A 17,977-nucleotide genomic window follows, 5' to 3' on the forward strand; every position below is an offset into this window, starting at 1 on the left:
CTCCAAGAAGACAATATCAACCTCCTTCCCGCAGGCTCTAGCCCATTCCCCTTTGTCCCAAACTCTTAAAGCATCTGCTGGAGTTCAGGTTTCTTTATCCCAGGGTCTTGGAGGACCAGGAGCCCGGATTCTCAGAGACCCTGAACACATGGATGAGGTGCTAAACAGGGCAGGTTCGGCTTCCATGCAAGTAGCCGGGACCTCCTCTGGCCACTTAACACTGTGCGCTGTAGGTTCCCAGGGACTGATTTCCAGTAGTTAAACAGGACCCAGTGAGGCTGCACACTTGGTATTAAGTTTTATGGTTTCAATGCTACAGTGTTCAGCATCTGCCTTCTCCGACAGGTAAATGCTGCTCCCCAGGGCCCTGTTCTGCCTGCGAGATAGAACAGGCATCTTTCCAAGGACTTTCTTCTCTAGCACTTTGAAGATGCATGGGCATTAATTTTTATGCTTCAAATCCAAAATAGACAATAAAATTAGGGAAGCAGGTTAGTGTCAATCTACAGGGCTCCCTGTGGAGGTGATCTGAGTCCTTCAGAGTCCTTGGGGGGAATTTCTGAGATTGTCCTGCCCTCCCTGAGCAGAACTTTAACATTCAGAGAGGGCTATGCTGGGAGGGAAGGCTGATGCCCAAAGCATGAAGAACTGACAGCTTCCCCTGGCACGGCAAGCTTAGGTATAGAAACCAGAGAGGGGCTCCCAGTAGGAGGGTCTCAGGGAACAGGGTGGCACACGCTCAGTCCACCCACTGGGGGCAGCCCAAACCAGCAGTGTCTGCAAACAATTTGGAGGGTGACCAGACCATGGTGGGTCAGCGGTGCCCAGGCATGCACAGAGTACATCACCCATGTGACACCCTCCCTCACTCTGGGTGACAAGTGGAGGGCAGCGGCCATTTGTCAGATGTCTACTGTGTGCTGTGACCTTACCTGAGCTGTCACCCTCACTGCAGTGCAGCGGGGAGGGTAGAGGGACACCACCTCTGCAGGAAGAAACTGAGGTCGGGGTGGGGGGGGCAAGATCTCCTGCAAGTCCACAGCCTGTTAGTGGCAGAGGCAGGTTTTGAGGCAGGTGAAAAGTCCTTGTTCTCCCAGGGCACTGCACCTGCTCTTCAGGGCATGCCTTGGGACCCGAGGATCCCAGCAGGAGGGGTGCCTAGCATGGTCAGGTGTGGAAGGAGGGAGCAGAGGAGTGGGAGAGGCCCTCCGCACCCCGCTTCTGACTCCCCTGCAGACTGGATGAACCTCAGCATGTCACTCCCCACCAACTGTCCAGTTCTGCTGTGTGCTCCAGGGCCAACACCTGTGCCAGCTGCTGTGTGCTCCAGGGCCAACACCTGACCCTGTGCCAGCTGCTGGGATGGGTGTAATTAGGCGGAAAAGGCTCTAAAGAGCCCATGCCAGCCAATCACAACCTTGCAATGAAAAAAAGCTACATGGAAGTGAAGTGTCAAGGCGTCCTGTGACTTCTGCTGGGCGTGCCTATGATGGGAGCCGGTCAGCTGGAAAACTGCTGGCCTGCAGTTCCTTCCAGCATGTACTTGTGTAAATACCGCGGGCTGACCCAAGGAACACCCTGGGGTCTAGGTCATGTGCTTCTGAGCTGGGGTACTCCCTCTCCCAAAGTTGAAAGCACTTTCGGGGGGATGGTTTTCTCCCATACCACCCCTCTGGGCACCAGCTCTCAACACAACCCAGTTTGTTCTTGTAGCTCCTAATTCCCAGGGGGAAGAGGAAGAAAGATAAGAGTCCATTCATACCCAGAGGGCATCTGGGACTTTGACATAAAGAGCCAGAATCATGGCATGCTTAGGGTATCATGAGGATTCTTCCTTGTCACGTTAAGTTCATTATAATGAAAAAACAATCACAGTAAAGGGTATTTGTGAGTGAGACCCTGATATGGCAGACACAAAGGGATGGGGTGGTGGGGGAGGTGGATCCAGGTAATTTGGTTGGAGGCTGACACTGTTGCTGAGCAGGCATTTTGCTCCTACCAGCCTCTGTGCTTAGAGCCATGTGCGCACTAACTCCTGGACGTATGTGGTGCCTGAGATACCTGTCTCCCAGATGCCGGAGGTGGGGGACTGGAGAGGCAGCCCTGTGCTGGGCTCACTAGCTGTGTGCTCTCTACTTTGGGAGGAGAACATTTTCTGGATGGAGGCGAGGCCAAGCCTCAGAGACAGCTCCCCCCCGCCCCCCTCCCCCAACCCCTGGCATCTTTGATGGGAAATGAAGCACTTACCTGGTAATCTCAAGATACACCCTCCATTTGGAGTGAATGGTGCGGGGGAGAGGACAAGTGTGGTGCGAAGACCTGAGACCTAGCCCACAGGGATCCCGGGAAGGCTGCAGATGGTGGGGCTGGTGGTGGTCGGGGAGGCTTTCCACAGTGAACTCTCAAGTCCCCTCCCGCTCAACCGCCCATGCCACCAGTGTTTGAGATGGCCAGGTGGAGTTCAAGCATGAACCTTGTGAAGACCAGCTCCAGCACTAAATAATGTTAAGATTACCAAACACCTTTACCCAGGTGCCCAGCTCATGGCTGACGCTGGGTCAGGCACGCCTGTCACCGCTCCCTCCCTCTTTCAGCCGCTGGTTCTGGTCATGTGCTGTCTCCAACCCCCTTCCAGGAGATCACTGTTACTGCCCCTCCCTGCCCACCCAAATCCACTCCACTATTAAAGTCACGCTCCAAACTGTCATTTTCTTTTTAATTTTTAATCAGTCTGTGTCAAGAAAAAACAGGATTTGATCAAGCTTCCAGCTCTCACCGCTCTATCAGCATAGCAATTTTATGAATAAAAAAAAAAAGTTTTGTTTGTGTTTGTCTGAAACCCAGAGGAGAAAAAGAATCAGCTCCACAGATTAACATGTATTTGAAGAGACATTTCAGGACTTGGGAAATGTGTTTATCAATCATTTTTTAGGAACGACACCCACTGGGCCCCCGGGAGGGTACGGTGGACGTGCTGGATGGACTGATGGGTAAGGCAGCAGGGGACCCCCGAAGCAGGAGGGCAGCGCCATCCATCTTTGGAGCCTGTGGACTTTGCAGGACAAAATAAAAGGGGTAAAATAATTCAACCTCATACTTTATCTGGAGGAGGAGGAGGAATGTGTTTCCAGATAGAATTTCTGTTTTGGAAAATTAAATCTGACTGAGTTTGGGAGCGGGGACAACAACTCTTAATAGTTAAAAGGAGAGGGTCTCACAACTGAGAAAAACTGTCAAGTGGAAGCTTTTAAAAATGCTGAAACAAAACATTACCGTGGTTACTTCTCCACCATGAGATGTATTTGAACACACTCTGACCATGTGTAAAGTCACAAGGCTTAGCCAAAGCCGTGGATCCATGTGCTAGACCATGAATACAAATACTGACGACATTTCACCAAAGGACAGCACAGAGGACAGGAGCTCTGCCTTTTGGAGAAATCTCCAGAAAGCAGAGTCTGCCTGAGTCTCTCCTTTCCATTCTCAGTGGAACTGCCACGTCCCGCTTTAATCTTGCCTTGAGTAGGGTTGTCCAGTGCGAGGAAGACTGTCCGAGGGACACTTGAGAACCTTCCTTTGGGAGCCTGCAGGGGGCGCGCTGCTGCTCTTCCAGCAGCTCAACATAGACTTCCTACAGAGGCTGGGCCATCCGAAGCTGGAGTCCAGAGACAGTTTGAAGAGGATTTTAGAAGCGATTTACGTAATGTGACATGCTTTCAGAGGAGGCGGGTAGTACTCGTAAGTCGGTGGGAGGTGGAATTTGGTGGATATATGCGTGGAACCGTCTGTCCCATGTTCTGCAGCATGAGATGCCCTTAATACCTTCATCCAGGACTGCTCAGGGTTCCCCCTCACCCTGCTGTTCCTCACTGGTCTTTGCAAACCCTCAAGTCTTATTTTAAAGCACTGCCGCTGCCGTTTATCAGCCTCGCTCTTGAGTCCGAGATGCACAATATGAGTCGCTGTCCCCATGTTGTTGATAGATTAGAAAACTTGCTCCATCGCCCCCAAGCTCTGTCCTCCAGAGGCCTCACTCCAAGGTACACGGTTCCCATCCCCAAGGGGGTAGCAGAATCATCGGGACTTTTTCCAGTTATGGATCTTCTTCCATTAGAGGGATCTCTGTAAAAAGAGATGGTTATTAAACTGCAAAGAAAGAGACGATTATCATACTAATACACTGAAAAATACTGTAAAGGTCTGGAATTGTGAGCTTTAGTAAAATAGAGCTCCTACTTCCCTGGTAGCTCAGATGGTAAAGAATCTGACTGCAACACAGGAGACCCAGGTTCGATCCATGGGGTTGCAGAGAGTCGGTCATGACTGAGCAACTAACACACACACAAATCAGTAAGAAGATAATGCCAAGTTCCACGTATCAGTTAACAAGCAAACACACCAACATTCTGTGCATCATTAGCTGGAAAATCTCATATCTAGCTCATAAAATTAAACTGTTAGGCTTCAACCGTGTGTCCTAATGGTAAAGGTTACAAGTTCAAGTACAGAGTTCTCTATGGGGAACCAGGAGACCCCTGCGTCCACATAGTTACTGTGACTTACTGCCAATATAAGCTGGAATGAGTGCTTTCATTTGTAAAGTGGTACTGGCACTTCCTCCCCTGGGAAATGAGCCCTATTTAATCTGATGCATTATTATTATTTTACCCTGATCTGCAACCTGCTTTTCCTTGCAGTAGCAAGGAAGTAGTAGTACTTTCCTTCTACTTCACACCTGGTAAACATAGCCTGTATGTACCCAGAACTTCTCCTGGGTGGGCCTTCAGGCCTGGATGTAGGTCTTCCCTTTTAGCATGCATGTGTTACCTTGATCCTGAGCACCACTTTCAGAAGTCCTGCCTAATTAAGGGAAAGAGAAGAAAAGCATCCTGGGTTACGTGGATGCTATGAAAATCAAGTTCCGCCCACCTAGCCTTTCTACTCTGGATGGCTTGGTGCTCTTTTGTGCCTCCTGAAATTTCAATTAATGGGCTCATCACTTGTGAGGTGATGATCCTTCCTTCCAGTAACTGACCTTGCCCACGGCCTCTAAGTACAGCGTGCAATTTCAGCTGAGAGAGATGGAAGCTCTGATTTGACTCTGAGCTGGGAGCAGGGTGGTGGGGTGGTGGTGGTGGTGGACTGCACCAGGGTGGCTTGGACCTCGGGTCACTGCTTACCATCTGCAATGTCGATGCCCGGGCTGGTGGATGCCACCTCCCCCGCCGTGCTGGGAGCTGTGTCAGGGTTGTCGGAAGCGGGGTGGGTGCTCCCTTGGCACATGGGAGGTGAATATAGACTGTGGAGCAGCTCCGAAGAGCCTGAGACACTGTCGCAGGTTTCTGACTCCCCCGGGCCCGTGTCTGTGTCCCCTGAGCCGGGGTATGCTGGGGGGCTCTGGTCGTCCACGGGTAAGGGGCAGCCCTGGCCCACAGAGGCCAGGTACCCGGGGCCTAAGGCACTGAAGCCGCCGCTCACAGCCTCGTCATAGGACGGGAGCATGACGGGCACGCCATCCACCACCACGAAGTCGGGGTCGCTGCTGGAACTCCTGGGAGGTCCCCTGTGGAGAGCAAAGCGGCGCCAAGGTGACAGGTCACCCCGGGAACGAGGCCACAGCGCCCACCCATTGCAGCTGGGGTCCTCAGGGCAGCAGAGCCAGAGGTGCAGGACACACAGCCGCCCTGCCGGGTCCCCTCCGGCAGATGGTGCATCCACCAGGGCCATGCTCCAGACAGGACAGGCTTTTCTTCTCCTCATTGGCCCCTGCTCTCTGCCTCCCTCTTGCCCTTCCCTGCCCCCGTCTGGGCTCCATCATCTCCTCGTGCTATAAACTCATGGACGAGGGACTATGTGGGCCATTCTAACCAAGCATCCCAAGGTGACCCTGCAGTGTCCCCTGCTGGAAATGGAATAGCATCATTAAGAGCTTGGGAAAGCGTGGACCTTAGGTGCCCCTGTCAGTTACCACTGCACTTAGGTTGCTTCCTGTCTGTTTTCTGTTGCAGTCTAAAACTCACTCATTTTCAGTCAAGACAGAGAAGCAACAACAACAGGAAAAAAAAAAAAGGAACTCTTTCCAGGCTTGTGGGCTTGTGGCTGCCTGAACCTAAGCTTCACTGTGCTGCCAGAGTGGGGGTCCCCTTACCCTGCCATGCACTCGGCTCTGGCCTTGCCCTTGGTCTCCGGTCCCCTGCACCTTCCAGACCTCGGGTCTGAGGTCAAAGTCTCAGCTCAGCTGACCCCTCTCTGCTCCTGGGCCCTAGAGGACCTGGGGTGGCTAGTCAGCAGCCAGTGGGACTCAGTTCCTTATCTTCTCGGCTGGGAACTGGTGCTGAGTTACTCGGCCAGGAAGAGGGACAAGTCAGCTGGGTGGGCAGGCCACGAGCTCCTGCATGCTGGCCTCCGCAGGAGCTCTGAGTCTGAGGACTAAGAGGTCTGGATGCTGGCATGTGGGGCAGAGGAAAGCGCCAGGCTGTCTTTGTCTGACACTTGAGGCCACTGGTGTTTTGGAGCATCTTGCTTGGAGATGCTGTCAGGGTCCCCTTGTTCCACCATCCTTAAGGCCATCCAGAGACAGAGGGAAAGTCTGTCTTTCAAAAGTCCACACCCTACTCTCAAAGACGGGAGCTGGGAGGCAAGGAAGAGTCTGCTTCAAATTTGGGTTCTCTCCCCTTCCATGGCCCTTATGAGTGGATCTTGGACCCGCTGAGCTCCCCTACTCCCCAGCCTGCACGGTCTCACGCTCGCCTCCTGCCTCACTTGGGCCTGCCTACCTTTTCAGTTTCTTTCAGCTTCAAATTGCCCAGGTCAGGGGGACCCCAAGGATGCCTCTGTTCTCTGTTCTCCCAATAGCAACAGCTCTCACCAGGGCTCCCATGAACTGTCAGCCTCTCCCTCGCTGGTCCCAGCCTCATGGACTCTCATCAGCATCTCTTCATAGTCTACGGCTCTGGGACCAGCAGAAAAAAAACCAAAAACCCCTTCCTGGACCTGCCCTGAGAATCTTATGATCAATCTGCATAGCTGAAACCAGTTTCCACACAGCTAAAGAGTAACCTACGAAGGAAATATTCAAGGAATTGGAAAAAAAAAAAAGTATAGTGAGTGTAAGGGACCATTTAAAAAAACGTCTTTAATATTTAGACTCTATCCTTATCCTGGAAACTCAGTTCCCAAGCATATGTAGAAAAATAGCTCTATAGGCCACATTCAAATACTCCACGTACTGTAAATCACATTATGTAGTTTAGCTTTCTCCTTGTAACCCCTAGGCCTTCTTTAGATAGTCTAATTGCTCCATGATAGAACATGGTCTCTTGACTCATAAATAATGTGAGGATGGAGAGTGCAGGTGACGGGTTCAAGAGGAAAGAAGGCTCTGGCACTTCAGCAGGGGCTTGGCTGTGGCCCCAGGATGGTGCTCATACACACAGTGTCTGGCGAGGATGCAGGGGCTCCTACCCCCACCCCCCACCTAGCACAGCTCCGAGGGTGGAAGAGTGGGGTGCCTTCAGGTCATGGGGCGCCTGTAGCAGGTGGGCGGCACTCTTCTGTGGGACGAGGCCGTCCTGGGGGTGCGAGGTTGAGGGAAAAGGTGGGACGCTGTCTCCAGCAGCCCTGCCTGCTTCCCTCCCCCGCGCCCGGCTGGGAGTGTGAGTGTGGGTTTTCCTAGAGGGCCAAGTGGGGCATGGTTAGTCCTGGAAGCCACCTCCTCCTTCACTCAGGAACACTCCTTACGGAAAGAGTGGTACACGCGCCCACAGAGGCCAGCCTGTCCCTGTGGGCAGAAACACATGCCCTTGGGTGAAGCCTGAGGTCCCCGTGTGAGAAGCTCTCACGTGGGCACAGGAATCCACGGGAATACGTGATGCCGTTGTGAATCAGGGAGCCCTGGCTAACATCCTGTGATGTTCGGTGCCCTGCCTCCCTTCTCCTGATGCTCACAAGCTCATCCCGGGGCTTCCTAAACGACTTCTCCTTTCAGGAACGGTGATCCGCCCACAGCAGCGCTGGGTGGCTCCTGGTTTTGCAGGGCGCTGGCGTGCTTGGTCCGGGATGAGTGTCTGGTGCCAGAGGGGAAGGGCCACAGCCGCCCCGGGCACTGAGAGGACCAGACCTGCCTCTGAGGGACTTTGACAGCCTCCTCTCGGTGATGACGAGTGCGAGGATGAAGGCGCTGAACTCAGCTCACTGGTGCAGCTGAGGAGGATGGAGACCCCCCCCACCCCCCACGCCACCCCTGCCCACAGGTCCCACTCTGAAATCTCAGATCCCACCTGGAGGCAGAAGAGCATCAGCCCTGCCCTGGCCCCCAAACAGAGCCTTTCTCCTTCCTGAGACTTGCTGAGGTTTTGCACACCGGTTTGGAAAACTGTTGGGTCACGCACCTTGGACCTCATTCCTAATTAGTTCTGTGTATTTCTTACCGCCCTGCCCCCCACACTGGCCTCGTGGCCTGGAAGCTCTAAGGTACATAACTCGAGAGCCACGGGCACATAGTAGGCAATCGGGGTGCCCCTGGGGGGTGGGGAGGTGTGGGGCGTGCATCTCTGACTCTGCTCCCCTTCTCTGCACCGTGCACAAGGCCTGCCTTGAGAATATCTAGCAAGGGAAAGAGGGAGACAGGGGTTCATGGTTGGGGGTGGGGGTAGGAGGGTGGGGGGAGGCGGAAAGAGGGAAATGAATGAGTCTGTCTCCATCTTGCAGACAGACCCCAAAACCTCACAGGAAAGCATGTTGGCTTTCTCCCCTACTCCCCTCAGAAGTTGGGCTCTGTACCCCTCGAGGCTGACCATCCTTTCTCTCTGCTGCTCCAGGCGGCTGCACTGAGCCCGGCCCTGGGTGGCTGTGGGCTGCCCGGGGCCTCAGTACTGACCTGGGGGGAAAGTGGGCCTTGAATTTGGTCTGGAACATCCTGGCCAGGATGACGAGCAGCAGCGCCAGCAGCACGCTGGTTGCCGTGAACGCCACGATCTTCCACGTGGTCAGGAGGGTCTCATGGGTGCTGGGCCACGTTTGCTCTGCCGGGAGAGAGAACAAAGCAGCTGTGAGGCTGCCAGGCTGGGCTGGGCGCTGGGGTGCCCACGCACCGATGGCCGGATGGGTCCCCTCTCCTGCCCAGGTTCACGTGAGCATTGGTGGGCCTCCACATGTGCTGTGTGAGCGAATGCTTCCCCCACGTGCTACATCCCAGGGGAAGGTGTGCAGCCATCACCCCGGCTTGGGGCAGGGGGCCGTGGCTATGTCTGGAAAACACCGGGGCAGGCAGGCAGGACCGGGGCAGGCAGGAGACGGTGGTGCACTAGTGCCCAGGTCTTCACCACGTGGTCCCTACCCTGAGGCTCTGAGGCCAGTGGTGAGGATGGTTTGCTAGCCATTTGTTATCAAGTAGGAAGCACTGAATATTCACTGAAAAGGCTGGTGCTGAAGCTGAAGCTCCAGTATTTTGGTCATCTGATGTGAACAGACAACTCACTGGAAAAGTCCCTGATGCTGGGAAAGATGGAGGGCAGAAGGAGAAGAGGGTGTCCAAGTACGAGATGGCTGGACGGCATCACTGATGCAATGAACATGAACTTGGGCAAACTCCGGGAGATGGTGAGGGACAGAGGCCTGGCATGCTGCCAGTCCATGGGGCTGCAAAGAGTCTGACACAACTGGGCAACTGAACAACAACAGGAAGCACTGAAGCTTGCAAAAGGTGTATGTTTTTGGAAGTGAGAGCAGGTCTTGCCCACAATGACATCATCTGGGTTCTGATATGTGTCCTTGAGTGGAAGAGAAAGGCAGAGTCCTACATTGCTTGGATCACAACCCGGGCTTGTGTCCTTGTCAGGGGAAGGGGACAAGGCTGGGAGAAGATGGAGTCCACAGTGGCCGGGTCCTTCCATGGGTGCTGGGATCTAGGGACCCCGTTCAGAGGGTCCGCATGTTAACCTGGGCACGGGTGGGGTGGTCGGGGAGCATCGGCCACATGGAGCCACAAAGATGAACTTCTATATCCGGTTCCTAAAACTGTGTGTGGGCGAGGAGGGCCTGGGACATGCCACCGGCTGCTGCGTGTGGCCTGAACCTGGTCCAGGGACGCTCTCAACGTGCTCACCTGACTTGACGCAGTAGACCTGATAGGATGGAAACCACTCCCCGTACTGGCAGGTGATGTACTTGTAGTCACTAGTGAGGCTGTAGCCGGGGTCGCAGTAAAACTCCACCACGGTTCCGTGGTTGTAGCGCTCACAAGGTCGCGGGTGGCAGATGAAATCGCCGTGACTCACCATGGGAGGTAGCGGACAGACTTGGGCAGTTGGGGAGAATAAGAGTTTCAGAACCACATGCTTATCCTGTCCGGACCCTCAAAACAGATATAGCTCGGAGAACACCTCACTCGGAGATGCACTTATACACGAACCATCACTCCAGCGAGGTTGAGCTGTCCCAAGATCGGCCCGACTCCCGTCCCTTCACGTGAGGTCAGACAGAAGCCTGTGACAGGATTCTGAGCACGTGCGGCTGTCACATGGCATCGTAAGTTACATCGTGAAAGAGATGTTCATCTTCCACGGCAAAGAGTATGCCTACCTAATAGATAGCATTAAGCCGCTCTATTAATAACGCATGCTATTATGTGCCAGACAACCTAGTAAATAAAACTAAGATGTTTATGGGCAAAATCATCACCGAGACTGAGCCTGTTTCTGCGGCTATGGGAGTAATCTGGGACCGTCCAAATCCCTGGGTGTCCCTGACCTGATTCTCAAATGTCCTCCTGGAGTTTGGGCAATGACACATAGGCAGCTCTGTGCAGGCGAAGACCACAGCCTCCCCATCACAGACCCCCTGACCAGTTGCAGGAGGCCTGGGACCGGGGCTTGGTTCTGCTACCAACATGCGATGTAACCTCACAAAGGTCACTTAACCCAACTGAAGCCTTGTTTTTCTCCTCTGTAAAATGGAAGCTTCTTCTGCCCTTGATAATTTTTTCCGACCCTCATATTCTATGATTTTTAGGGGGAGAAAAAGTGGCTTTGTTTCCTCTCTTGAACCTGTCAACTACAAATTGGCACCTGCTGAGAGCATGTGCCAGTGACTGAACAACAAGATGGGCATGTGCCATCTGCCTTTGTGGAGCCTAAGCCCAGTGCTGCTGCAGCTGCTGAGCTTCAACGCCCCCTGAGGGAGTTCAGGGTAGAGTGAGGCACTCTGTGCTCCAGGGAATCTGATGGGACAGGTCTTTAGATAGTACGATATTTTCAGGAATTGATTTCATGATTTCGATTTTTGCATCTCTTCATATCTAGAAAGGGCTTCCCTGGTGGCTCAGATGGTAAAGAATCTGCCTGCGACACAGGACACCTGGGTTTGATCCCTGGGTCAGGAAGATCCCTTGGAAAAGAAAATGGCAACCCATCCCAGTATTCTTGTCTGGGAAATTCCATGGACAGAGGAGCCTGGCGGGCTACAGTCCATGCGGTCGCAAAGAGTCATACGTGACTCAGCAACTGACACTACCAGGGACACTCTCATGTCTAGAAAAGCTCTAGATTCCTTCATGGTGACATCAGCATCTTGTGACTAGCAGAAAACCTTTTGTAAAGTAAGCGCTTGACTGCATTGAACTCTTCCCTTCACCAAAATCTTACATATTGACCTTCCCCCAATGCCTCTTTGGAGCAGTCTCTCAGAGCTATTTCCCGGGTTGCAGTCCTCATTTTGCTCCAAATAAAGCTTTTCTTGAAATTCTCACATTGTGTACCTTTTTTAGTTGACAAACCCAAACTCTGGGATGCAAGATAAGAACAGTTCTATCTCTGGATCCAGAAAGATGGTTTCTGGGGAGTGGCTGATTGCTCACCTCTTCCTACAAAGAGCTCCCTTTCCTCAACAAGAGGGGCTGCCATGGCCCTTAAACACACCTCAAGAAACAATCACAGCCCAGACCATCGAGGCCAGCTACGAACCCACGCCTGTGGAAACCACTACGAGCTTTTGACCAAAACAAGGGAGAGTTAACTTCTCAGCCTCTTCCCAGGGACACCCAAGCCCCAGCCAGAGGAGACGCACAGGCCAGCCTCTCAGCTCACCCCATGCAGCCACGTCTACAGGGAGCTGCCCGCCCCACTCGGGCCGCTGGAAGGCATGTCTGGAGCTCTCTTCCAGCAGGAACCCAGGCCCCCTGGAGACAGTCAGCAAGATGGGTCCACCCGATGGGGATGTCCCATGGTTTGGGGCCTGGAGACTCTTAACAGACACTATCTCTCATTCTGCAAAGGATGATGCAAGGCAGTTCCTGCTGGCTTTTTTTCAGAGTTGGGGAGACAGAAACTCAGAGAGGTCAAGTCCTCCAGGAGCAGCTGGAGGAATGGCAGGAGCTTGGGCTGAGTTCTGGCTCAACTCCTCACCAGCCGAGTGACTCCAAAGAAGTCACTTCTACCCTCCAAGCTTCAGGGGCCTCATCTGTGACATGGGAGCATCTGAGGGTTGGGAAAGGCTGCCCAGGCCTCCTTTCAGAGCTGAGATGACATAAGTGGGCAGCCAGGGACAACCAGGACCCAGGAATCTACAGAGAAGGGCCATAATGAGGCAATTGCCTCTGCGGGTGATGAGAAAACCAACGTGGGCAACGAGGTTCCTGAGATGAGCAGAAGCAGGAGGTCACTGCCATCGGTGGGCAGGCGGGATGAGAGTGTCCTAGTGGCTGAGCCCCTGTGGAAGTTAGAGCTGTGAAGGTGTATCTGGTGAGACCTGGAGGCTGAGGAGACTCAGACACTGTCAGAGATAACCGCCCACACCCTGCTGGGGCAGAGAGGGTCAGCGGGAAATGCCCCAGCTTCTCCCCCTGCCCACACTCCTTCTGGACAAAGCCAGTGGGGAGGCAGCTGACCAGAAGGTGGTAGGGGAAGGTCCAAGATGGGGTTTGAGGCCCACAGGCCCAGGGTGTGCTCTATGAACGGTGGCTGGCAGGTGACTACGCCTCAGGTCCCATGGGCAGACACCAGCAGAGTAGGGACCGGGGCTCTGGCTTTCCAGGGCATTCTCTGGTTTTCCAGGGCATTCCCATCCTGGCAGATGCACACCCTCCACAGAGCTTCCCAGGGCCGTGGAGTCCCATCATCTGATGCACTTCCGGTTCCACAAGCTAAAGCTTCTGCCAAATCCACTACCTCCAGGGTGTTCCACGTGCTCTCCAGGAGGTGATCAAGGCAGCAGGAGAGGAAAGGGAAGGGAAGGATGAGGACAAGCGAGAGAGAAAGACCAGCATTGTGAGCTGGCCCGGGATGCCAGCTGGGATTCGTAGCAAAGACCTCTCCTTCCACAATGACTCTTCAGTGAAGAACACAGTGAAGGGAGAGTGTCCACATGTATCTGGCCCAGGGAGATGCCACCAGGCTCTCAGAGCCGCATTCCTGGGCTAGGGGAGGCCTTGGCTGCCAGAGTTAAGGGGAAGCCCGATGTTCCCTGTGCGGTCAGCCTGACAGAGATGTCTGCTTGACAGAGATGTCTGCCACTTCAGTGGTCTCCAGGGCAGCCAGGTTCCCATGGCCACCAGGGGTCCCCCTCCTCCCCACCTCCCACCAGTGCCCTCTGGCACTGCAGAGGCTCAGGGGGAGGCTGGGCCTCTGCTGGGAGAGGAGGCCCTTTCCAGGGTTAAGGCTTCACAGCACAGTAGGGCTCTCCTGCTAGGAGCCTTCCGAACAAATCCTCAAGGGTCCCCCTAGGATGAGAAAATCACCAGAACATTTTCAAGGCCCTGAAAACGTCACAAAAGGTAAGAAGAGGCCCTGTAAATACAGGTGTGTTATGTTGACATATGCAAGTGTGAAGTGTGTTATATTGACTAAAAATTGTCACTCTCCACTTGATTCTACAAGAAAGAAGGAACCAGCACGGTAGTCACTGACCTTCCACACCTAAAAGGAATTCAGGGCGGAGATCAGGAGTGAGGCACTCTGTGCTCCAGGACAAACTGGCAGAACAGGCCTTCGGATAGTTAGATATTTTCAGGAGATTTTATGAGCCCAAAGTCTTGCATCTTCTCACATCAAGAAAAGCATTAAAATCATTAATGGAGACATCTGCTCCTGGTGACTGGCAGCAATCTTCTGCCAAAACATGTGCTTGACTGCATGCATCCCTTGTTACCAAAATCTGACCGCCCCTCTCCTCTTCAGAACAGTTCCTCGGAGCTATCTGAGAGCCCATTTCCCGGGCTATAGTCCTCATTTGGCTCCCAAATCAAATTGAACTCACAGCTCTCAGGTTGTGCATTTTTTTTTTTGGTCAATGGTTTTCAGCAGCATTTTCCCCTCGCTTGGAGGATAAAGAGCTGTTCAAATCATCATCTGGACACTGAGGCAGGTGGTCCCTGATATGCTGAGGAAGGCCTGGGCTGACTGGACCCTGTATTCAAAAAAGCAGGGAGGTGGTGCAGCATGTGCATTCGGGCATGGAGGGTCCCAATTCATGTTCAAATCCCAGCTCTGTAACTGCCAAGTCAGGGGGGTTAGGCAGTTTGCTTAACTTCTTAGGGCTCTAGCTTCCCTGCCCGTGTAGTGAAGGAAACAATTCCTAACTCCTAGGGTTGTTGTGAGGATTAGAATGTGCATGGAATGTACGTAACACAAAAGTCCAGAGCACAACAGGCGCTTAACAAGTAACAGCACTCGTGTCACTGGTGTCCAGACTTGCTGGGTGCCCAGGCCACCCTCCCACGCCAGGCACCGCCAGGCCCCGTACAATCGGGATCTCTGGATTGCAGCAGGTGGCCTCCAAACAGTCCTGCAGGGAATCAGGAAGCATCTCACCAGCAGGTTTTCTCAGAGGCCAGATAAAAACCATCCAAGGTAGAGGCTTTGACTCTGAGAATGTCATAACCGGTTGCTAATAGAGATGCACTTGCCCCCTAAGTAGAAACATTTATCTTCACACTTTGCAGTGTTTCTAGCAATTGCACCTGGCCGGTCATCAATTTTGCTGAAAAGGAACCCCCCATGCATCCTGGCAGGGACAGAAGGTGGGGAGTGTTTCTTTTAACTTGGAAGTTAATTATAAACTTGGGGAGCTTATTTTAAAATAACAGTTTGGGATTATCTTGAGCTCAGGAACTCTTCCTCTCATTACAGGCTCTCACCATGGGGTTCAGGGCTTCCTTGGTGGTGCAGTGATAAAGAATTCACCTGCCAGTAAAGGAGATGCAGGAGATGCGGGCTCAATCCCTGGGTCAGGAAGATCGCCTGGAGAAGGAAATGGCAGCCCACTCCAGTATTCTTGCCTGGAGAATGCCATGGACAGAAGAGCCTGGCAGGCTACAGTCAATGGGGTCACAAAGAGTCAGACACAATTTAGCAACTAAACAACAACAACGCCATGGGGCTAAAGTGAGTTCTGCTACTCCTCTCCTCTCTTACTGTTCTGAGAGGCATACAGGAAGTTAGCACAGAAACGACCCAGTAGGGGCTAGAATTTCAGGCTGATCAGAGGACAACTGCCCTTCTTTAGCACTCGCTTAGGCTCAGTTGGAGGCTCAGGCCTAGCAGTTGCTAGTTCTAGGCAAAATAATAACCCGCGAAAATTCGTGGGTGGTGTGAACAAAAATTCTCCAGCAATTCTATTTTTTTCCTAAATGTTTCTCACAACTTCAGAAATTATTAGCAACAGTTATGGGTTTTGTGAAACTTGAAGTTTGAACCTTGGGTGGCTGCAGGCAGAATGCAAGTGAATTGGCTGAGACTCGGCTGGAAATGGACCATAATTACTATCTACCTGGAGTCACCACTCTGCGCCTGACATTATGATGAGGGGGATGGCTCCTTCCTGATCAGCAGGAAAATTTCTACCTACCCACACGGCTGCAGAGAACAGTTACCACCATAGTTAGCCTCTCAAGGGCTAGACTAAGGGGCAGAAGCTGGGGTGCAGGGGCCTGGGAACCTCAGTCTTCCCTGGGATGGCCAGAGCTGGGGCTGGAAACGCCAGGCACAGGCCTATGATTTCTCCCAAATAAGCCCTCCTTCCCACCCAGCCTCCTCAGCATCCCTCCAGCAGCCTTCTCTCCCCTTCTCTAGGAGAACCCCCCTCCCACCTGCTGAGTGTCCTTCCTCACCCACTTCTGGCTATTTCCACCTATTCAGGTTTAATTCTAGCACAAACACCAGCTTCCTCACCAAGCCCTCCAGACCAGCAGGCATGATCTCAGAATTCCCAGGCACTTTGAACATTTTCTATTCCTCCTACGTGCACAGACCCATCAACTCTCTCAGAGCAGGGACTGTGTCTTGTAAACTGTGACTCCTACAGCATCCTGCACTATTTTTTAATAAACACCCGTTAATCAAGTGAATGAAAACTGCAGAGTCTTCATGATAAGCCAGAGGCCGCCTCCTCCCCCCTCACTCTCCCATGGGCAAAGAGAGGCCATTTACATGCCATTTCTGATCCCTGTTCTTTAACAGCGGAAAATGCTGAGACATGACAATAAGTTAATCAAAGCTTCATGACAACAAAGCACAACACAAAGATTCGTGTGCACGGTGGCTTCCTGGGCGGCTCAGAGGGTAAAGAACCCATCGACCAGTGCAGGAGACAGGAGAGGCGTGGGTCTGATCCCTGGGTCAGGAAGATCCCCTGGAGAAGGAAATGGCAGCCCACTCCAGTATTCTTGCCTGGAGAATCCCATGGCAGAGGAGCCTAGTGGGCTACAGTCCATGGGGTGGCAAAGAGTCAAACAAGCCTGAGTGACTACCACTTTCACATACAGATGTCTCAGTAAAAGGTAACAGGGATTTGCCAGTCCTGACTCTAAGAAATACACTGAAACATGTATGGCCAAGTCCCTTCATTATTCACCTGAAACTACCACAACATTGTTAATCGGCTATACCCCAATACAAAATGTTTTTGGTGTTTAAAAAAAAAAGAAAAGAAATACACTGAAATAAAGAGGCCAAGGTTCCTAACACATCTGGGACAAGGCTGTTGGTCTCCTCCCACGATACACCTACCAGATGTACAGATCTGGGGCAAGAGGGCATCTGGTGAAATGCATTGTTTAACTTGAACATCCTTTAATGCATTTGGACAGCATTTAGAGCAGAGTTGTGGGGTGCTAGCTGAGGAAAGGTAAATGTGGGGGTGGGGAGAGAAATAAACCCAATGTTAAAATAAAATTCAGCAGCTGCCAATCTGAGGCATGGCCGATGAAGCATGGAGTGGGGGTGGGGGGATAAGAGAGAAGATGCTCAGGACTTCCTCCTGAAACACGGGTACGAACGAAACATGGGAAGATTCTATTCCTCAGCTGAAAAAATCCCTACAGGCTCTTCAAAGAGCTACTGAAGTTTTACAGGCCTCGCCCAGTGACAGCTGTGGGCAGTGGCCTCCATGGACAGGCATCAGTGGGTCCAGGGTGTGCCGGCGGCTTTGTGCTGGACCAAAGCTCACACACCCAGACTTGGAAGGACTGCCTCCTGGAAACCCACTCTTCAGTCTTCCTGAGAGAAGACAGCCTACCCACCATCTCCCCTTTACAGGAGCAGTCTTTACAGGGTCAGGAGAAATCAGATTCCTTCCTTAATATCACACAGCACCTCAGCAAACCCGGAAGAAGCCAGGGTTGAGCCCCACAGAGCCTCTCCATGGGGCTGCGGTGGCAGTGCTTCCTTGAGGGATGGGCAGTCTCGTGAATCAGCAGGGGTTTAACTCTCTGGCTGCCCAGGAGATACAAGCAGCACCTCCAGGGCATAGAACAACCCCAAACGCTCCCACACATTGCCAAGGCCCCTAGCATCACTCTCCTCCTGCCCCTCACCTTCAGCTCTGGCCCCAGAAAGAGCCTTTTCCACCTAGCTGGCAGGATGTCTGGTGGTAGGGGGTGGGATGAGAGAAGGGAAGGGCTGCCTTCTCCTACCCAAGTCACCACTTCCATCTCTCCAGCCTCTGATGGTTCCTATAGGGGACTCCTGGCCTCTGCTGGTGAGTG

At 52.9% G+C, this 17,977-nt stretch overlaps 1 protein-coding gene across 1 annotated transcript in view; it reads right to left on the bottom strand.

The window, feature by feature from the left end:
• Positions 1-2,735: 2,735 nt before the first annotated feature.
• Positions 2,736-17,977, bottom strand: part of SUSD4 (sushi domain containing 4) — a 139,259-nt gene continuing 124,017 nt past the window's right edge. Inside the window, exons 6-9 of the mRNA XM_065936738.1 lie at positions 10,106-10,297; positions 8,879-9,023; positions 5,181-5,563; positions 2,736-4,122 (exon numbers count right to left, since the gene is read on the bottom strand). Coding sequence (XP_065792810.1) covers positions 4,094-4,122; positions 5,181-5,563; positions 8,879-9,023; positions 10,106-10,297 — 749 coding nt within the window. The 3' untranslated portion in view covers positions 2,736-4,093. The remainder of the gene's footprint in view (positions 4,123-5,180; positions 5,564-8,878; positions 9,024-10,105; positions 10,298-17,977) is intronic.

This window comes from Muntiacus reevesi, chromosome 5, assembly GCF_963930625.1.
Source record: "Muntiacus reevesi chromosome 5, mMunRee1.1, whole genome shotgun sequence".
Classification (NCBI taxonomy): domain Eukaryota; kingdom Metazoa; phylum Chordata; class Mammalia; order Artiodactyla; family Cervidae; genus Muntiacus; species Muntiacus reevesi.